We start from the raw sequence: 20,619 nt of genomic DNA on the forward strand, positions 1-20,619 counted from the left end.
GTGTTTCTTGGTTTGTGACAGCATAACTCCAATCTATACCTTTGTCTTCATATTTTCTTCTTGTAATGATGCAATTTATTTGATTTTGAACCCACCCTAAATCAGTAACCTCTTATTAACTTAGCTAATTACATCTATAGACTCCTATTTCCTAAGGTCATGATAGGGTCCTGCATTGACATGAAATTTTGAGGGACACTATTCAACCCAGTGCAGTTGCATTATGATTTTCCTAGTGAAATACCTATGGTCTTTCTTTCCATTAAGCTAAGCATTACTAAAAAGAAGAACAAAACACACACACACACAAAAAAAACAACAACAACACACAAAGACTAACACAAGGTTTCTTGGAGTAACCTTGACTGTTTTTTTACTTGGATGCCTCCATTCCCTACATCATCTATGTCTAGCCAATACTAGATCTTGCTAATTTTATCTCAGTTTGTTAACAATTTGTTCCTTTTTCTCTATGTAATCATTGTCCTAGATAAGCTTTGCAGTTCTTGCCTGAACTACTGTGATAGCCCCCCTCCCTCAGCTCTTTGCGTTCTATTTTGTTTTATCACCTAACATGCATCCTCCACACTGCCATCACCATGAGCTAAAATGCAGATCTGAATCCACCACTCCTCTTTGGGAAACCCTTTGACAAATACTTTGCCTTTGCTCACAAGACCTGCAGACCACCTGGTCTCTGCCTACTTCACCACTCTAATTTCTTACCACTTGGCCTTGCTTTCTAAGCTTCCAAACAGCAAACTGCTTGCAATTCCTACTCCACATTATATATGCTGCTTCACATCTCATTTATTTCTATATGTGTTAGCACTTTTATTTAAGGAAATATCTAGCCCATGATCAGCCATACTACCCCTTGCTCCTTCTCACTATTAATGTGGCTCATTCACACTCAGTTACATTTGCATTAAATGTCATCTCTTCCTGGGAGCCACCTCTCACTCTCCAGATTGGGTTACATGCACTGTTTGGAATTTTACAAAGTGCATCTCCATTATTTTACTTTCTCTAATTTTGTGCAATTGTTTGCCTTCCACTTAGGTGGTGATCAATTAGGGAGCACACAATAGGTACTTCACAAACATTTACTGAATTAATTACAAAAACAAAAATATAATGTTTAAAATATATCAGTGCTATTACTTGTAACAGTAATAACATCCAACTACACAATTGGTTCGGTGCATTTCACTCAATTTTACCCAGTTACAGCTCCCTTACTCCTGCTACTCTATGTTGGGTCTTCTTTGCTCAGAAAGCTAGAGTTCTGACAATAACCTTTAAAGACAAAGAATTCAGCATCTTCATCCCGTACTGTATGTTTCCTCTGTGTGAGTTTGCATTTAACAAGCTCTGCAAATGAACATGTTTACCTATGCCAGAGCTTTTTCTAAGTCTTCTCTGAGGCTCAATAAAGCTAATCACCATAACAATCCTAATATAAAAAAATCCTAGGTCATGCTGAAGCTGGTTTGGCTCAGCGGTAGAGAGTCGGTCTGCGGACTGAAGGGTCCCAGGTTCGATTCCGGTCAAGGGCATGTACGTACGTTGATTGCGGGCACATCCCCGGTAGGGGTTGTGCAAGAGGCAGCTGGTCGATGTTTCTCTCTCATCAATGTTTCTAGCTCTCTATCTCTCTCCCTTCCTCTCTGTAAGAAAATCAATAAAATATATATATATTTTTAAATCCTGGGTCATAAGGACCAGTAACGATGGAGACTCGACCAACTGGAAGTCAGCCCTGCAATCAACACTGCGTTGCTGTGGCAACACAATGCTAACTGCTTCCACTGCAGGTGCAGTGCCCCAGTACTGACTGCTGAGGGGTCTGTGAATCAAGCCCAGAGACAGGCCTAAGAGAGAAGCAGGGACCGACCCATTGCCGCTATGGTAGCTTTTGATCAGCACTTGCCTTTGTCTTTCTCTCCAAGTCTGGCCAGCAGCCTCACCTCCATTTCTCTCAGGTCTCCACCTAGACTGCTGATCAGGCCCACCTTTCTGACCAGGCCCCATTGATAGGCAGGCAGAGGCGATTAGGGGCAACCAGGTTGGCAGAGGAGGGTAGTTAGGTGTGATCAGGCTGGCAGGCAGAGGAAGGTAGGGGCAATCAGGCAGGCAGGCAGGTGAGCAGTTAGGATCCAGCAGTCCCAGATTGCGAGGGAGATGTCTGACTGCTGGTATGGGCCCTATCCCAACATCCCCCGAGAGGTCTTCAATTGGAAAGGGTCAGGCTGAGCACAAATTTCATGCACCAGGTCTCTAGTTATAATTATATTATTATTCCCATGATTCCAATTACATTTTTTATACTTCGCTTCAATATGCTCTCAATCATCTCTTGATTTGCATACATATCCAATGGCATTTAATAAAATTGTACTTCTTTATTTTAGAAACACTACTATTTTTAAAAAATAGCTCCTTAAAACTTTAAAAAAAATTTTTTTCCCCAATTATAGTTGACATACAATGTTATAATATATTAGTTTCAGGTGTACAACCCAGTGATTGAACATTATATAACTTACTAAGTGACCACCTGATAAATCTAGTACCTATCTGACACTATTCATAGTTATTACAATACTAGAGGCCTGGTGCACAAAATTTGTGCTTTCGGGAGGGTGACCGTCAGCCCAATCTGCACCCTTTCACAGTCAGGGAGCCCTACAATCAATCGTTCTGCAGAGGGGGGCCTCGCCCATCTGCCAGCCAGTGGCCTTGGCCACCATCCTATGATCGCTCCTCTGACCAATCACATCACACCCACTTTGGCTGGCCTGGTGCCAGTGTGTATCATAGCATGGTCATCCAGTCAGTTGTTTTGCTGTTCAACCATTTGTTTGATGCAAGTGGTATCTTGTTTTGGCATTTGGTAAAGATTTTGATTTAAAATTTTTATTAGTAATTAAATAACTTCCAGTTTGTGGAGAAAAACCATCTCTTTTAAACCCAAATATTAACATTCTTATTAGAGTTTAAAGGAAATTAAATATCATAAAGACCAATTTCTTGGTTCATAGATTAGGAGATTGAGGCCGAGAAAGGTTAATTGGCATCTGGCTAGTAGGATTATTTTTAACACAGCAATGAAAAACAAGTCAGCTAATTGGAAAAGAATAAGAATGATTAATGAGCTAAAAAGTTTCTAGCTGCTTTCAAAAGGGGATTAATACTTTTCTATATCATAAATTCTTTATTTTCTATGTTTATAATCTCAAATTATCAACCTTACCCAAGAGGAAGATTCGTAATCATATTAAAAGCAATGTTGAAAACTCTAAGGAGCTTAAGTTGCTGAATTTCATCAGGGATTATTCTGATAGGATTATTTCTCAGGATCAGTACTTGTAAATGTTTAAGACAATATATCTGAGGAACAGAAAAAAAGAAACAAATATGAGTAGAATAATAAAGTATGCAAATTCCTATTCCATTTTAAAAACCCTTTGAATTAATGTAGTAGAATCAGTACAATAACATTAATTGTCTATCACATATATCTAATACCTTTGGAAGCCTTTAAAATGACTGGCCAGCATACTATGCATGGTATGTAAAATAGTGCATTACACATATTCCTTGACTCAGGAATGGTTCTTTTCTAAATGAGAAAGTGATCCTATTTGATCAACCTATGGGTTCATGAGGAGCAATTATGCAAAGAAGAAGAGAGGAAGGAGATATCTGCAGAAATATAAGGTAACTAACCTTAGTAATCAATGAGGTGGCAGCTATTATAACCAGCTTGTTTCATATACACTGATTTTTCATATGAAATTTAATAGTAGAATATACCATTTAAATCTATGATCTTTGCTTAATATATTTCTTGCCCTCTGGTGAATCATATGTTTTACATTAGCTGTCTTTAAGATTAAATGAAACCTCTTTATAATCATAAAAATCTACAATTGGTAGAATAGATCATGCTCATTATTGCAATCAGAAGTTAAATCCTCAAAGTTTGTTTTTCCTTTTCAAGATGGCTTTGGTTATTTGGAGTAATTTGCTTATAAACTCTCAGACCAGCTTCTCAAATTCTACAAAATAGGTCAGTTGTAATTTTCATAGGGATTGCAATGAATCTGAAGATCAATTTGAGAGCAGTGCCATCTTTAAAATATTAAATCTTCATATCCATGAATATGGGATGTCTTGTCATTTGAGAATACGTTTCCTTTAATTTATCTGTAGTTTTCACAGGATAAGTTTTGTGCTTTTGTTAAACTTGCTCCCAAGTATTTTATTCTTTTTCATGTAAATAAAATTTTTTTCTTGCTTTATTGTCAAGATTGCTTGTTGCTGTTTTGTAGAAATACAATTGATTTTTCTATATTGATCTTGTACACTACAACTTTGCTGAACTCAATTCTAATATGTTTTTAGTGAATCCCTTAGGACTTCTATATATAAGACCATGCCATCTACAAGTAGAGAAAGCTTAACTTCCTTTTAAACCTGGATGTTTGTTTATTTTTAAATTTTATTGTTTAAGGTATTACAAATAGCAGTATATATGTCTCTCCCCCCCCCCCCATGGACTTCCCCCCCCTCCCCCCCCCCCGGCTTCCCCTACCCCCACGCACTTGTCCTCATCTCCCCACCCCCATGTCTTGAGTCTGTTGGTTGTGCTGGGGGTGGTGAGGTCCATGCATACAAGACCTTCAGTTGATCTCTTACTATCCCGTCCTAACCCTCACATATCTTCTTGCTGGATTTTTTTATTTCTCTCTTTTTTTTTCTCATACATTTTTATTTATTTTTTTAAATAAATTTTAATTGTTCATATTATTACAAATATTCCTCCCCCCCCCCTCCACATTGCTCTCCTCCACCAGGTTCCCACCCCACCCTCTGTCCTTTCCCCACCCCCCATTGTCCTCATTCATAGGTGCATAGTTTATGTTCAGTCTCTTCCCACATCCCTCTCTCCCCTTTTCCCCAAGAATCGTCAGTTCACTCCCCTTCCATACCTCTGATTCTATTATATTCAAGTTAATATTGTTCATCAGATTTTTAAAAAAATTTCCTTGGTTTTTAGATTCACTTGTTGATAGTTACGTATTTATTGTTCATAATTTTTTAAAATATATTTTATTGATTTTGTACAGAGAGGAAGGGAGAAACATCAATGAGAGAAAGTCATCGATCAGCTGCCTTCTGCACACCCCCCACCGGGGATGTGCCCGCAACCAAGGTACATGCCCTTGACCAGAATCGAACCTGGGACCCTTCAGTCCCCAAGGCGATGCTCTATCCATTGAGCCAAACCAGTCCCAGCTGTTGTTCATAATTTTTATCTTTATTTACTTTCTGTTCTGAAAGAACCCCCTTCAGCAATTCATATAATTCTGGTTTGGTGGTGATGAACTCCTTTAGCTTATTTTTATTAGTGAAGCTCTTTATCTGACCTTCGAATCTGAGTGATAGCTTTGCTGGATAGATTATCTTTGGCTGTAGGTTCTTACTATTCATCACCTTGAATATTTCTTGCCATTCCCGTCTGGCCTGCATGGTTTCTGTTGAGAAATCAGCTGACAATTGTATAGGTGCTCCCTTACAGGTAACTGCCTGCTTTGCTCTTGCTGCTTTTCATATTCTCTCTTTGTCTTTTGCTCTTGGAATTTTTTTTTAAATCAATCTTTATTGTTCATATTGTTACAAAGGTTCCTCATTTTTTCCCCCCTCCACCAGGTTCCCACCCCACCCTCCGCCCCCTCCCCATCCCCCATTGTCCTCATCCATAGGTGCAGTTTATGTTCAGTCTCTTCCTCCCTCCCTTTCCCCAATAGTAAACCCCTTTTCAGATAGTAAATCAGTTACTTAGCATTTTCTCATATCAATAATACCACCACATGCCCAATGATACATTTCACACAAAAGACATTTCCAAATAGGTCAACCAGCCTCATCCAGGCCCCACCCAAGGCACTCACAGATCAACACCCCAGCCCTATACTAACTCAACACATCCAGATCTAAGCCTTCATCACTTGATTCAGCAGACCCTCAAGTTCCCACAAAAGTTTCCAGCCATGTCTGAGAGGCAGCCGTGGGGCAGGGGTAGGCGAGGAGCGAGCTGTTCCGGGCCTGGCCTCTGTTGCTCTGGTTCGTTCCACAACCAGGTGCTCCTGGTCTGGTCATCGCTGCTCCCAACCTAGTTGCTCTGGACCTGGCTGCTGCTGCTCCGGGCCTGGCCGCACCAGACCCGGCTGCTCCAGGCCTGGCCGCTCCCAGCCTGGCAGCCACTGCTCCGGGCCTGGCCGCACCAGACCCGGCTGCTCTGGGCCTGGCCGCTCCCAGCCTGGCAGCCGCTACTCCAAGCCTGGCCGCACCAGACCCTGGCTGCCCCGGGCCCGGCCGCTCCGAGTCTGGCCGCTCCCAGCCTGGATGCTTCGGGCTTGGCTACTGCTGTTCTGGACCTGGCTGCTCTGGGCCCGGCTTCTCCGGGCCCAGCCACTCCGGGTCTGGGTGTTCCTGGACTGGCCTCCCTGGGCTTGGCTGCCTCCGCCTCAGGCCTGGCTGCCACTGCCCCAGGTCTGGCTGCTCCAGTGCTGGCTGTTGTTGCTCTGGTTCTGGCTGCTGCTGCTCTGGGGCCTGGCCGTTGCTGCTCCGGGCCCGGTTGCCATTGCTTTGTGCCTGGGCACTCTAGGCCTGGCCGCCGCTGTTCCAACATTCTGTCCTTTTTTTTTTTTTTAAACGCATTTATGTTGCAATGTTGGCTGGTGAGTTGAGTTCTGACTTAGTCTTTAAATTTTCAAGATCTTCTTTGTATTCTTTCTTAAGTAATTTTACTATCTTTTTCTCTCACTTGATTTCTTCACATTGAGAACTTTGGTTTCTTCCTCCTTGTCCTGGGAGCTCAGCAGATTGGCCTGTGGCACAGCTTTGTTCTCCGCGGGCTCCCGCACTGCTCCAGCCTGTTGCTGGGGTCGGCGCCTCCCAGGAAGCAGCCCCCGGCCTTGGCTCCATTGCCTGAGCTCAGAGGTCGATGGCTCAGGGGCACCCCCCTCCTGGGGGCCCCGTCGCCCGGCTCCCTGCCGGCGCCCAGCTGGCCGGTGTCCGGCAGGGGCTCCTGCTCCCCGTCGCATTCCTCCAGTCTGGAGCTTTTTTTTTTTTTTTTTTTTCTCCTTCTCTCTAGGGGAGTCCAGGATCAGAGTCAACAGACTGTCCTCTGCGCACAATGTGCGAGCGACTCTGGGGGCTCCGCTTTTTGCCACTCCCCTGTGATTCCGCCTCACAGCCCCGTCTCCCCTGCCCGAGCCTGGGTCCCCAGGGTCTGGCCCAGGACTGGGGTTCAGAGCAGTCCGGACTGAGGCTCAGCGCCGCCGGAGGCTTTGTTTCTTCACATTAGGGTAATCCAGCATCAGAGTCAACATTCAGTCCTCTGCGCACAATGTGCGCGCGACTCCGGGGGCCCTGCTTTTCGCTGCTCCCCTGGGATTCCACCTCACAGCCCCGTCTCCCCCGCCGGAGCCTGGGTCCCCAGGGTCTGGCTCATAACTGGGGCTCAGCGCTGCCGGTTCGGGGGTTCAGCCCAGGCAGGGGGTTTTATTTCCTTCCTGCTAGGGAACGCCAGGCAGCACCCAGCCCTCTCCTCCTCTCAGGCTGCGACCTCTCCGCGCACGCGTGCGTGCGAGCGCGCAGCATGTCTCCGTACCTTAGGCTTTTTTTCAGCTCCTCTGATTTTCCTTCTGGTTTTCTCTTTCCTTCTTGTTGTAGAATTTTCAGTCAGTCAACTACCTGTAGCTCTGGGCGATGTCCACTCTACATTTTAGTTGTATTCCATTGAAATTGTTGTGTGCTGCTGCGGTTAGGTGTCTACCCGAGCAGCCATCTTAGATCCTCTGCTCTTGGAATTTTAATTATGATTTGTCTTGGTGTGGTCCTCTGGATTCCTTTTGTTTGGAGTTCTGTGCGCTTCCTGGACTTGTACGGTATTTTTCGGACCATAAGACGCAGGGACTTTTTCCCCCCACTTCTGGGGGGAAAAAAGTGCGTCTTATGGTCCAAATATAGCCTACACATATACTTTAAAAAAAAAGTTTTTTTACTTGCCCGGCTCTGTGTGGTCTCTGTGTGCTTGCCCGGCTCTAAAATGGTTCTAAATGCTGCTGTTTACTTTACAGGGTTGATTACATGTGTTTATGACTGTGATGTTGGGTTTTAATGCACATAAAATATTTTAGGACACTATTTGTTTCAGAATCTTTTTTTCTTCATTTCCCTTCTCTAAAAACTGGTGCGTCTTATGGTTCGGAGCATCTTATTGTCCAAAAAATACGGTAAATCTAATTCTTTCACCAGGTAGGGGAAGTTTTCCGTCACTATTTCTTTCAGTATGTTTTCGATATCTTGCTCTCTCTCATCTTCTGGGACCCCCATAATTCTGATGCTGGTTTGCTTGAAGTTGTCCCAGAGGTTTCTTACATTATCTTCAATTTTCTGGATTCTCTTGCCTTCTTGCTTCTGCAGAGGAGTGTCTTCTGGCTCTTTATGTTCCAAATCTTTGACTTGATTCTTGCAATCTTTCATTCTGTTTTTAGGACTCTGTATAATATTTTTAATTTCAGACAATGTATTCTTTATTTCTTGTTGATCCCTTATCATTTCTTGTTGATTCCTTATTAATTCTAGTTGATCCCTTTTCATATCCTCATAGGTCTTATGGATCTTTTCTAGGAAATTCTTGAAAAACCTTATAAGTGTGGTTTTGAACTCTATATCCAGTCGCTTTTTGTCCTCCATGTCTTTCGTTTGTGATCTATTTGGTTTAGGCATTTTCGCAGGCAGCTTTCCTGATGGGGCGGGGTTTCAGGGTGGAGCCTACAGCCTTGGCTTCCGTCAGCCCCGCCCTATGGGACTCCTGAGACTCAGGGTCCTTCAGTACTTGTTGCAAGTGCCTCTGAGAGAAAGGTGCCCTCGATTTTCGCCTGCTGCCAAACTGTCTATGCTCTCCCCCAATGAGTCCAGTATTGGGGTTCAGTTCAGTTGGTAGTGGGATTGGAGGTGGTGTTCAGAGCAGTCTGGAGCCCCTGTCTCCTTCCCGCCAGGGCAATCCCGCGGCACAGCCAATCGTCCCTTCTCTGCACACAATGTGCCAATGTGCGCGCCTCTGGGACCTCCTTTCGCCGCTCCCCCGGGATTCCAGCTTACCGCCCAGCTCCCTCTGATTGAGCCTGTGTCCCCAGAGTCTGGCCTAGAACTGGGGTTCAGAGCAGTCGGAACTGGGACCCAGCATAATCGGAGCTTTTCTCTCCTTCCCGCTTGGGAACGCCAGCCAGGCACTCAGCCTCCCTTCTCTCCGGCTCCGTCCTCTCCACACGCGCCGTGTGTCTCCATACCTTAGGCTTTTACAGCTCCTCCATACTTCCTTCTGATTTTCTCCTTGCTTCTCGTTGTAGAATTTCCAGTCAGTCAACTTTCCTGTAGTTCTGGGTAATGTCCATTTTATATTTTAGTTGTATTTTATTGAAATTGTTGTGTGCGGCTGCGGCTAGGTGTTTACCTGTGCAGCCATCTTAGATTCTCTCTCTCTTTCTTGCCTTAGATAGAAAGTCCAGTACAACGTTAAATACAAAATGGAAAGAGTGCTAATATACATCTTCATCTGGTTCCTGATCTTAGGAGGAAAACATGAGTCTTTCACCATTAAATATTATATAAGCTGTGGGGTTTTTTGTAGATATCCTTTATAAAGTTGTAAACATCCACCTCTATTTCTATATATTGAATATTTTTTATCATAAAGGATGTTGGATTTGTTAAATTTGTTTCGTCTCTATTGAGATAATTGTATAGTTTTCCCTTTTAACTATGTTAAAATGGTGTGTAACATTGACTGATTTTTGTATGTTTATCCAACTTTGCATTCTTAGAATAAATATCACTTGGTCATGGTGTAAAATGTTTGCTAGCATTTTGAAGATTTTTACATTTATATTCATGAAAGATATTGTTCTGTAGTTTGTTTTTCTTTTCATGTCTTTGTCCAGTTTTGGTATAAGCATATTACTGGTTTTCTAGTTTGAATTGTGTGTGTGTTTTTTTCTTCTCTTTTATTTATTTATTTTTTTTAAGAATTTGTAAAGGATTGGTGTTAATTCTTCTTAAGATGTATAGTAAAATTTACTAATGTCTCATCCTGGACTTTTCTTTGTAGAAAGTTTTAAAATTACTATTGAACTTTTTTCTTTTTATAAAGCCATTCAGATTTTCTTTTCTTTTTTTTTTCTCTTGAGTCCATTCTTGTGTCTATCTAGGTATGTGTCCATTTTATCAAAGTTATTTACCGTATTTTTCGGACCATAAGATGCTCCGGACCATAAGACGCACCAGTTTTTAGAGAAGGGAAATGAAGAAAAAAAGATTCTGAAACAAATAGTGTCCTAAAATATTTTATGTGCATTAAAACCCAACATCACAGTCATAAACACATGTAATCAACCCTGTAAAGTAAACAGCAGCATTTAGAACCATTTTAGAGCCGGGCAAGCACACAGAGACCACACAGAGCCGGGCAAGTAAAAACACTTTTTTTTTAAAGTATATGTGTAGGCTATATTTGGACCATAAGATGCAGGGAGTTTTTCCCCCCACTTCTGGGGGGGAAAAAGTGCATCTTATGGTCCGAAAAATACGGTAGTTGGCTGGTTTACAGTTAAATATAGTATTCTCATAATATATTTTTATTTCTATGAAGTTGGTAGTTTCCATCTTTCATCCCTAATTTTAATATTTTGGGTCTTCTTTTTCCTTGATCAGTCTATTTAAGGTTCGTCCATTTTGTTGATTTCTTAAAGTATCAGCTCTTGGTTTTGTTTATTTTTTTCTGTTTTTCTATTCTTAATTTCACATATTTTTGCACTAATTTTTATTGCTTTATCCTTTATTCTTTCTTTAGGTTTAGATTGCTCTTTGTTTTTTTTATAGTGGCTTAAGATAGAATATTAGGTTACTAATTGTTCTTTTTTTAAAATAAAAGTATTTATAGCTATAAATTCCCCTCTGAGCACTGGTGTAAAGGCATCCCATAAATTTTGGTATGTTGGCTCTTCATTTATAGTCACCTTGAAGTACTTTCAAATTTCACTTTTGATTTTTAATTGAATCATTGGTTATTTAATAATGTGTTGCTTAATTCTCATATATTTCCAAATTTCTTTCAATTATTGATTTTTTATTACATTTCATTGTGGCAAAAATAAATATTTTCTGTGATTTTCAATTGTTTTAAATGTATGAGACTTATTTTATGGTCTATCCTGAAAATATTCTATGTGAATTTGAGAATTATGTATTCTTCTGCTATTGGTTGAAGTGTCCCATAGATTTCTGTTAGGTCCAAGTGATTATGTGTTGTTCAAATCTTCTATTTCTTTGTTGATCTTCTGCTTAGTTGTTTTATGCATTTTTGAAAGTGGAACATTAAAATTTATAAGTATTATTGTTGAAATTCTAATTTTTTCAGTTTTTGTATTCTATGGCTGTGTACACATGTATGTATGTATGTATGTATATGTGTATATGTATGTATATATAATTAATAGAGGTCCAGTGTATGAAATTTATGCACTGAGGGGCAGGGGGTGTCCCTCAGCCCAGCCTGCACCCTTTCCAATCTGGGACCCCTCTGGGGTTGATGCCTGACTCCTGACAGTCAGACATCCCTCTCACAATCTGGGATGGCTGGCCTGCCTGGCTGCCTGAGTGCCCCTAACCGCTCTGCCTGCCAACCTGATAGCCCCTTAACTGCTCCCCTGCTGGCATTATTGACACCTAACTGCTCCCTTGCTGTCCCGATCACCCCCAACTGCCCTGCCCTGCAGGCCTGGTCCCCCCTAACTGCCCTCCCTGCATTTCTGGTCACTCCCAACTGCCCTCCCCTGCTGGACATCTTGTGACAATGTGTAGGCAGCCATCTTGTGATGATGTGGGGGTGGCCATCTTGTGGTGGCCATCTTGTAATGACTTGGGGGCAGTCATCTTGTGATGCAAGGGTGTGAGGGTCAATTTGCATATTACTTCTTTATTATATAGAATACTAGTGCAACTGACCTGTTGCAGGAATATTCCCTGCAAGACTTCCGGCAGGCTTCCCTCCCACCACCACCACCTCTTCCGCCTCCCCTCCCCCCCCCCACTTCTCCCGCTGTGGCCATCACCACCACTGTCTCTATGGCTGTGCATGCTGCCATCACCACTGCTGTACCCCTTGCCCTGCACGCCTGACCCGCCACCACTGCCGCTGCCTCCTTGGCTGCGCATGCCCCAAACCGCCCACCAGACCTGCCACACCACCCCCCATTGCTGCTGCTTCCGTGGCCGCAGGCACCACTACTGTGCGCCTCGCCCCACCCCACCCGACACGCGCTGCCAGTGCTGTCTCCCCAGCAACTGCAGCCGCCTTGCTTTCCACATTCTATGCTGTCTTCAGTCTTTACTCCTCCCGCTCTCCACACATGCAAATTAAATGCCATCTTTGTTGGGTTAATTTGCATAGTTGGTCTGATTGGCTGCTGGGTGTGGCTGGTGGGTGTAGTAGAGTGATAGTTGATTTTCATATTACTCTATTATTAGGTAAGATTATCCTGATAGACTGACAAAAGTCCCTTTTTAATCTCTAGTAATGTATTTTATTTTGAAATTTATTTTATCTGATATTAGTACAGTCACTCCAGCTTTCTTATGTTTACTGTTTGCATGTTATATTTTTCCATATTTTTACTTTTGAACTCTTTGTATCTTTTGCTCTTAAGTGTATCTGTGGGTTGTTTGCTGTATTTACATTTAATGTTATTATTGGCATGCTGGATTTACATCACCATTTTAAATATAATACAGACAGTTTTCTAAATGTAATTTTCCATTTGTTCTTTCTTTACTGCCTTCATTTGCACCAAATGAATATTTGCTAGTACTATATTTTAATTAATTTAATAACTTTTTTCACGATATTCTTTTGAGTTATTCTCTTAACAATTGTTTTAGGGGTTGTAATATATATCTTATGATAATATACCTCAGATTTATATTAACTTAATTCCAGTGAGAAATGAAAATCTTCCTAAATAGCTCTATTGCCTGTTCCTTCTTTTTTTTGCACTGTAGTTGTTATATGTACTACATCTATATATGTTATAGACCTAACAATACATTATTTTTTAAAATGCTCATTTATTCTTAAATACTTATGCAGAAATGATTTTAGCATTTAGGAATGTACCAGAATTATGAAATGATAATCTCATCTTGGAGGGCTTAAAAAGCAAATCTCAAGAAAGATTAGCATTATTTAATAGAGTTTTAAAAAATAATAACAAGATAGCAGATAAATTATGATAAGAAATAATAACATGAGAAGACACCAAAGTGCATAATACATAGGTGAAGGGAGAACACTTATGCTTCTGGAACCATTACTATCAGCACCATAGAGAAGAAACACTGTCCTAAAAGGAGACATAGAAGCAATTATTAAGTGATGAAAGCGAGCCAAATTACCTGCGCAGAAGAGCAGAAAAGAAAACCAAATGTACGGGGAAGTTCTATGGCAAGAGTTTATTAGCTGGTCTGCAAAAAGATCCAAGAAAAAAAATGCCCCAATTTTAGACATGTTAGATATTGAATACTAAAAATGAAAAACGAACTATTTTAAATTTATTTAATTGTTGAATGCCTCTTTGGTTAGTATTTGAAAGGTTACTATTTGGTCCTACAACTGATGTATTTTGCCATGTTCTCACATTTTTTAGTGCAAACCATTTAAAAGTCTTGTTTCCTCTGTTGAACATTGTTTTTACATATTATAAAAATGGACCCTTTGCTATAATCACACAAGTATTACTTTTTTTCTGTTATGAAATTATTTCTAACAGTATCTAAAAACATTGTCACAGCTACCTGAAGCATGTTTTCCTTACTCATATCATCACCAAGATCACTGCCAAGTGCTTCTGAACTTATGGTTGGTATGAGAGCTGTCTTGGTGGCTCCTGTTGCTGATGCTGCTTTTCAAAGTAGGCTTCTCTAAAGTTAGATGTCTTCTGACTTGATGTCTGTGGAATATCTTGAGATATATTTTTTCAACTGCCTTACATATGAGCTGAACAGCCCTACAAAGATCTGCTTCTTCATCTTCCATATCAATTTATTAATGACTTAGTGCCAAAGCTCACTGCAAATCTCCCTCATCTTTATCTAACATTCCTGACTCATCATTTGCTTCTAAGACTCATCTCATATCTGTTTTCTAGATTCTGTTCTTTTAGTTGTACTAATTCTTCTTTCTCCCATAAGTTTTGGTCAATGTATCTGTTGGAACCTGACCATTTGCAGAAGTTGTTCAGCTTCACAATCTGGAAGATTGCCCTTAACAACAAATATAGAATAATTTGTTGTAATTGAGCCAAGAAAAGTGCATGGCATGTATCTGATATTAATCTAGACCCGTACAGAGAGAATTAAAGTTGAATCACTGTTTTTCTAATTTTTTAACTATAAACCAATCCTAATATATAAAAACCCTGGGCCCATCACTTCCACAGTGACCAGAAACTCAACCAAGCAGAAGTCAATCCTGCAGTCAGTGTTGGGTTGCTGTGGTAACCCAGCACTGACTAATATGGCTGCAGGTGCGGTGACCTAGCCCTGACTTCTGAGAGGGCTGCAAATCATGAGAGAGGCCTGAAGGGTATGACCTATAGCCTCTGTGAACAGCTGTTGATCAGCACTTGCCTCTCTCTTTCTCTCCAGGCCTGGCCATCAGCTGTGCCTCCATTTCTCTCTAGGCCTCTACTGGGGCTGCTGATCAGCCCTGCCTTTCTGATCAGGCCCCATTGATAGACCCAGCATAGAAACCGACCAATCAGAACCAAATTGGCTGGCAGAGGAGGGCAATTGGGGCGAGATTAGGCCAGCAGGATAGAGCAGTTGGGGGTGAGATTGGGTCAGCAGAGAAGGGCAATTGGAGGTGAGATCAGGCCAGCAGAGGAGGGCAGTTGGGGGCAACCAGGCCACAGGGGAGGGCAGGTGGGGGCAATTGGGCCATCAGGTGAACAGTTAGGTGTTAATCAGGCTGGCAGGGAAGCAGTTAGGAGCCAGCAATTCTTGATTGTGAGAGGGATGTCTGACTGCCAGACATCCCCCGAGGGGTCCCAGATTGGAGAGGGTGCAGGCTGGGCTTAGAGAACCCCCTCCCCAGTGCATGTATTTCATGTACCGGGCCTCTAGTGCTTTCTATAATTGCATATAAATGACCTTTCTTTTATGAGATTGATCCTGAGCCTTTATATGCTGGACTATTAAATAAGAATAGTTGTAAAACCCAAACTGTCAAGGTATTGCTTTTATAACTTGAATAGAGAAATACCACTATCATCCATTTTTCCAGCACAAAAATGTGCTGTAGTCATTACTAATAATGCCTTCTTCTGCCATTCTTTTCTCTTCTCCATCTAGCTGATGTGCAATATAAGATAATTCCACAGGGCTAAAATATCCTCCTTGCAATAGACTATTCAAGCAATACTGAGCACACAGTGAGCCTTCTTGTTCCTCATCAAAGATCAACAATACATTATTATAATTAATTATTACTGTTTATGTGTTTTTAAATAATCTGAGATTTGAAAAGAAGATGGAGTATGTATCTATACAGTTTGTTATATTAACATTCTTGTTTACCATTTCTGCTTCTATCTTTTTTGTGTGTCTAAAACTATTTTTAATAGACTCTGTATTTTGCTTAACTTACCATCTTGAATTTTCCATGAAACTTGTAACAATTTTAATCACCACATTTATGCCAGCCTTTGGTCTTCTATTGATTGCATTTACACTATGCTGATGACTAGTTATTCATTAGCCTATTCCCAATACAGCCTTCCAAGCCTGGATATTACCATTCTGGTTGGAAACTTTTATCTAGCCTATATAATAAAACTCTAATATGCAAATTGACCAAACGGCAGAATGACCAGTCACTGTGATGCGTCCTGACCACCAGGGGGCAGATGCTCAATGCAGGAGCTGCCCCTAGTGATCACTGCACTTCCACAGGGGGAGTTCCACTCCGCCAGAAGCCAGGCTCACAGCTGGCAAATGCAATAGTGGTGGTAGAAAACTCTCCTGCCTCCACTGTAGGTGAGTGGTAAGGAGGGAGGGGTCCTGGACTGTGAGAGGGATGTCTGATTGCCAGCTTAGGCCTGATCTTTTGGAGTGATCATCCTCCTAGGGGTTCTAGAATGCAAGAGGCACAGGCTGGGATGAGGGACTGCCTCCATGCACGAATTTTGTGCACTGGGCCTCTAGTTGCTATATAACAGATCTGTATATTAATGGCAAGTTCTATTGATTTCTATCCATTTAAAAAGTGGGAAATTTAAATTTCACATTTGAAAAACACTTATTTATTCATTCTCTTTTAGTAAATAGAGTATGCTTGGAAGATAGATGGCCTCATCTACAACTATTTAGAAAAAAACAGTTAAAATTAAGCAGAAGAAAAAAGACCCCTATATTCTTTGGAAATTCTTATCATTTCTCCTAGTCAAATTTATAAAAGAGTTGTTACACATTAGAAAAGAAAAGAAAAAATAACTTCTAGCGAAAGTAAAACTACAATATTACAGAGAAATTGTGAAAAATACTAGAGGCCTGGTGCATAAAATTCGTGCATGGGGCGGGAGGGGGGGGGTGTCCCTCAGCCCAGCTTGCACCCTCTCCAATCTGGGACCCCTTGAAAGATGTCCGACCGCCCATTTAGGCTCAATCCCAGACCAGGCTAAACCATGTGGTCAGACATCCCTCTCACAATCCAGGACTACTGGCTCCCAACCACTTGCCTGCCTCTGCCTGATTGCCGCTACCACTTCTGCCTACCAGCCTAATAACCCTTTACCACTCCCCTGGCAGCCTAATCAACACATAACTGCTCCATGGCAGGTCCGATTGCCCCTAACTGTCCACCCCTGCTGGCCTAGACACCACAATCTACCCTCCTCTGCTGGCCCTGTCATCCCTAACTCCCCTCTCTGCTGGCCTGATTGCCTACAACTGCCCTTCCTTGAAGAACTGATCTCCCCCAACTGCCCTCTTCTACTGGCCTGGTCACCCCTAATTGCCCTCCCTGCTGGCCTGGTCACCCCCAACTGTCCTCCCCTGCAGGCCTGGGTCCCCCAACCAACTGTCCTTTCCTGCAGGCCTGTACCCCCCAACTGCCCTCCCCTAAAGTCCTGGGTCTCTCCCAATTGCTATAAATATGCTCAAGGAACCTAATGAGAACTTTAGGGAACTTAGCGAGAACATCAACATAAAAAAAGACAAGTCAGAAATGAATGATATACTAATTGAAATAAGAAATAATTTACAGGGGATTAATAGTAGAGTAGAGAAAATTGAGAATCAAATAAAAAATTTGGAATGTAAGGAGGCAAAAAATACCCAATAAGAAGAGCAAAAAGAAAAAAGAATTAAAAAATATGAAGATGGTATAAGGAGCCTCTGAGACAACTTCAATTGTACCAGCATTTGCATCATGGGGGTACTGGAAGGAGAAGAGAGGGAGCAAGATACCAAATAACTATTTGAAAAAATGACAGTAAACATCCCTTATCTGGTGAAAGAACTAGACATACAAGTCCAGGAAGCACAGAATCCCAAACAACATGAACCCAAAGAGACCCACACCAAGACAAATCAGAATTAAAATGCCAAAAGTTCAAAACAAAGAGATAATCTTAAAAGCAGCAATAGAAGCCCTGACCAGTTTGGCTCAGTGGATAGAGCATCGACCTGTGAACTCAAGGGTCTCAGGTTCGATTCCAGTCAAGGGATACCTTGGTTGTGGGCACAGGTAGGGAGTGTGCAGGAGGCAGCTGATCTATGTTTCTCTCTCATTCATGTTTCTAATTCTCTATCCTTCTCCCTTACTCTCTGTAAAAAATCAATAATATATATATATTTTTAAAAAGCAGCAAGAGAAAAAGTTAGTTAGCTACAAGGGAGCACCCATACTGCTAGCTGATTTCTCAACAGAAACTTTGCAAGCCAGAGGGAGTGGCAAGAAATATTCAGTGGTGAAAAGCAATGACCTATAACCAAGTTTACTCTACCCAGCAAAGCTATTATTTAGAATTAAAAGTCTGTTAAAGAGTTTCCCAGACAAGGAAAAGCTAAAGGAGTTCATCACAACCAAGCCAGTATTACATGAAATGTTGAAGGGTGTTCTTGAAGAAGAAGAAGAAGAAGAAGAAGAAGAAGAAGAAGAAGAAGAAGAAGAAGAAGAAGAGAAGAAGAAGAGGAGGAGGAGGAGGAGGAGGAGGAGGAGGAGGAGGAGGAGGAGGAGGAGGAGGAGGAGGAGGAGGAGGAGGAAGGAAAAATAAAAGACTAAAAATATGAATAATAAAATGGCAATAAGTGAATATCTATCAACAATTAAATCTAAAAATCAAAATAAATGGGGGAAAAAACTAATAAGCAAAATACATTGATGAATAAAATAGAACCAGAGGCATGGAAACATGAAACAGACTAATAAATCTCAGAGGGAAGTGGGGAGGAGTAGCAGGAAGAGATTAGTAGCAGAACTTATATGCATATATGCATTACCTATGGACACAGAAAATAGGGTGATGAAGGCCGGGGGCAGGAACTAGGTGCAGGGGGGGCAATGGAGGAAAAAAGGGACATTGTAATATTCTCAATAATAAAAGTTTAAAAATGTCAAAAACTAAAAAATAATAGTAAAATAAAATAACAATGCATTAGCTTAGGGGTGTCGAACTCAATCAGAGAAGGGGCCAAAATCTAAAATCCAGCCTAGACCGCGGGCCGAATGGTTTACTGAACAGTCATAAACTGTCATTGTGATGGAAACGCAGCGGAGTGCAGTGATGACAGCGCGGTGCGGGCCACATTGCAAGGCCTGGCGGGACGGATTTGGCCCACGGGCCTTGTGTTTGACACATGTGCTAGCTCATTCCCATATGTGATTATTCTACATATGTTTTATTAAGCAGAATATCCTATTTTGACCCATGATAGCTAAAACTTGTTATAGTATCATAATACCTGGTCACTATACTGTGTTTTTAAAACTTCTGATTAATACATGAATAGGTTTATTTTAGGTTTTATTTGGAGTGAGAAAAAATTAATTTATATAAATGGTATAATTATGACAACATATTTAAGAGCCTGACTATAATAACAGTCTTTACGAATTATGTCATCTAAGAAAGATGTACAGTACTTTTCATACTTCTAAAAATAAGCCTTTTGGGATGCAATCCAAAATATATTTACTTCATAGTAATTCAAGGATATCATCTGTCTATTTATTATAATAATTTTTATTCATAACAAATTTATTAAAGTTTATACAATAATAAAAATGGACTTACTTCTTTGGGAAATATACAGATATCATTAAATGATAAGTTAAGATATATCAATTGGGAAGCCAAAGGTGTTAAGTCTGGGCAATTCAGGATAAAAAAGCCCTAAAAGAAAATGATCAGAGATAAGAGGTTAATTATTAACAATACATAAAATATTTTATGCAAAATTTTTAAAAATTACATATTCTGTCTTACAGTGGTTTACACAGTACAATAATAAGCCTATACTTATCTCTCACTCATTCATTTTAATCTGTCATGATAATCCGATCTAATAAAAGAATATATGCAAATTGACCATACCTCCGCTACACACACAAGCCACGTCCATCAGCCTATCAGGAGTGAGTATGTAAATTAACCCCAACCAAGATGGCTGCAGCCATGGAGAGAGCAGAAGGCTTGGGTTGCCCCCAGAAATGGAAGAAGCCAAGCTTTCTGCCTGCCCTGGTGGGCCCAGGGCTCCACTCAAGGTTATAAAGTTTCAATTGTAGAAGATAAATAAATCCCAAACACCAGGGCCTCTGCTTGGGTCACTGGGTGTGTGTGTGTGTGTGTGTGTGTGTGTGTGTGTGTGGCCAGCCTGAAAACCACCACAGGCCCCTCGCCCAGGCTGCCCAGTGCCCCAAGGGAGCCCCCATCCTGATCCGGGACACCCTTCAGGGCAAACCAGCAGGCCCCCACTCATGCACCAGGCCTCTATCCTATCTAATCTTATCTAATAAAAGGATAGTATGCAAATTGACACAAGATGGCTGCCCCCATGTGATCAGAGATGACTGCCCCCTTGTTTTCACATGATGGCTGCCACAAGATGACCAGCAGAGGAGGTCAGTTGAGAGAAACCAGGCCTGCAAAGGAGGGCAGTTGTGGGCAATCAGGCCAGCAGGGGAGAGCAGTTGGGAGGGACCAGGCCTGCCAGGGAGGGCAGTTGGGGGTGATGGGCCTGCAGGGAAGGGAAGTTGGAAGGGACCTGTAAGGAAGAGCAGTTGGGGGGAACCAGGCCTGCAGGGGAAGGCAGTCAAGGGTGACCAGACTTGCAGAGGAGAGCAGTTGGGGGGAGGGATCAGGCCTGCACAGGAGGGAAGTTAGGGGTGACCAGGCCTGCAGGGGAGGGCAGTTAGGGGCAAATAGGCTGGCAGGGGTGCAGTAAGGCATCAATCAGGCTGGCAGGGAGTGGTTAGGGGTGATCAGG

At 41.8% G+C, this 20,619-nt stretch overlaps 1 protein-coding gene and 1 pseudogene across 1 annotated transcript in view; both read right to left on the minus strand.

Moving 5' to 3' along the window:
* The window catches only part of LRRC63 (leucine rich repeat containing 63), an 80,724-nt gene that overhangs the window by 23,929 nt on the left and 36,176 nt on the right, over positions 1 to 20,619 (minus strand). The window contains exons 5-6 of the mRNA XM_036457082.1: positions 19,428 to 19,526; positions 3,257 to 3,393 (exon numbers count right to left, since the gene is read on the minus strand). Of these exons, the coding sequence (XP_036312975.1) occupies positions 3,257 to 3,393; positions 19,428 to 19,526 (236 nt within the window). The remainder of the gene's footprint in view (positions 1 to 3,256; positions 3,394 to 19,427; positions 19,527 to 20,619) is intronic.
* On the minus strand, positions 13,867 to 14,460 carry LOC118728487 (annotated as a pseudogene).

This window comes from Pipistrellus kuhlii, unplaced genomic scaffold, assembly GCF_014108245.1.
Source record: "Pipistrellus kuhlii isolate mPipKuh1 unplaced genomic scaffold, mPipKuh1.p scaffold_m20_p_3, whole genome shotgun sequence".
Taxonomy (NCBI): Eukaryota; Metazoa; Chordata; class Mammalia; order Chiroptera; family Vespertilionidae; genus Pipistrellus; species Pipistrellus kuhlii.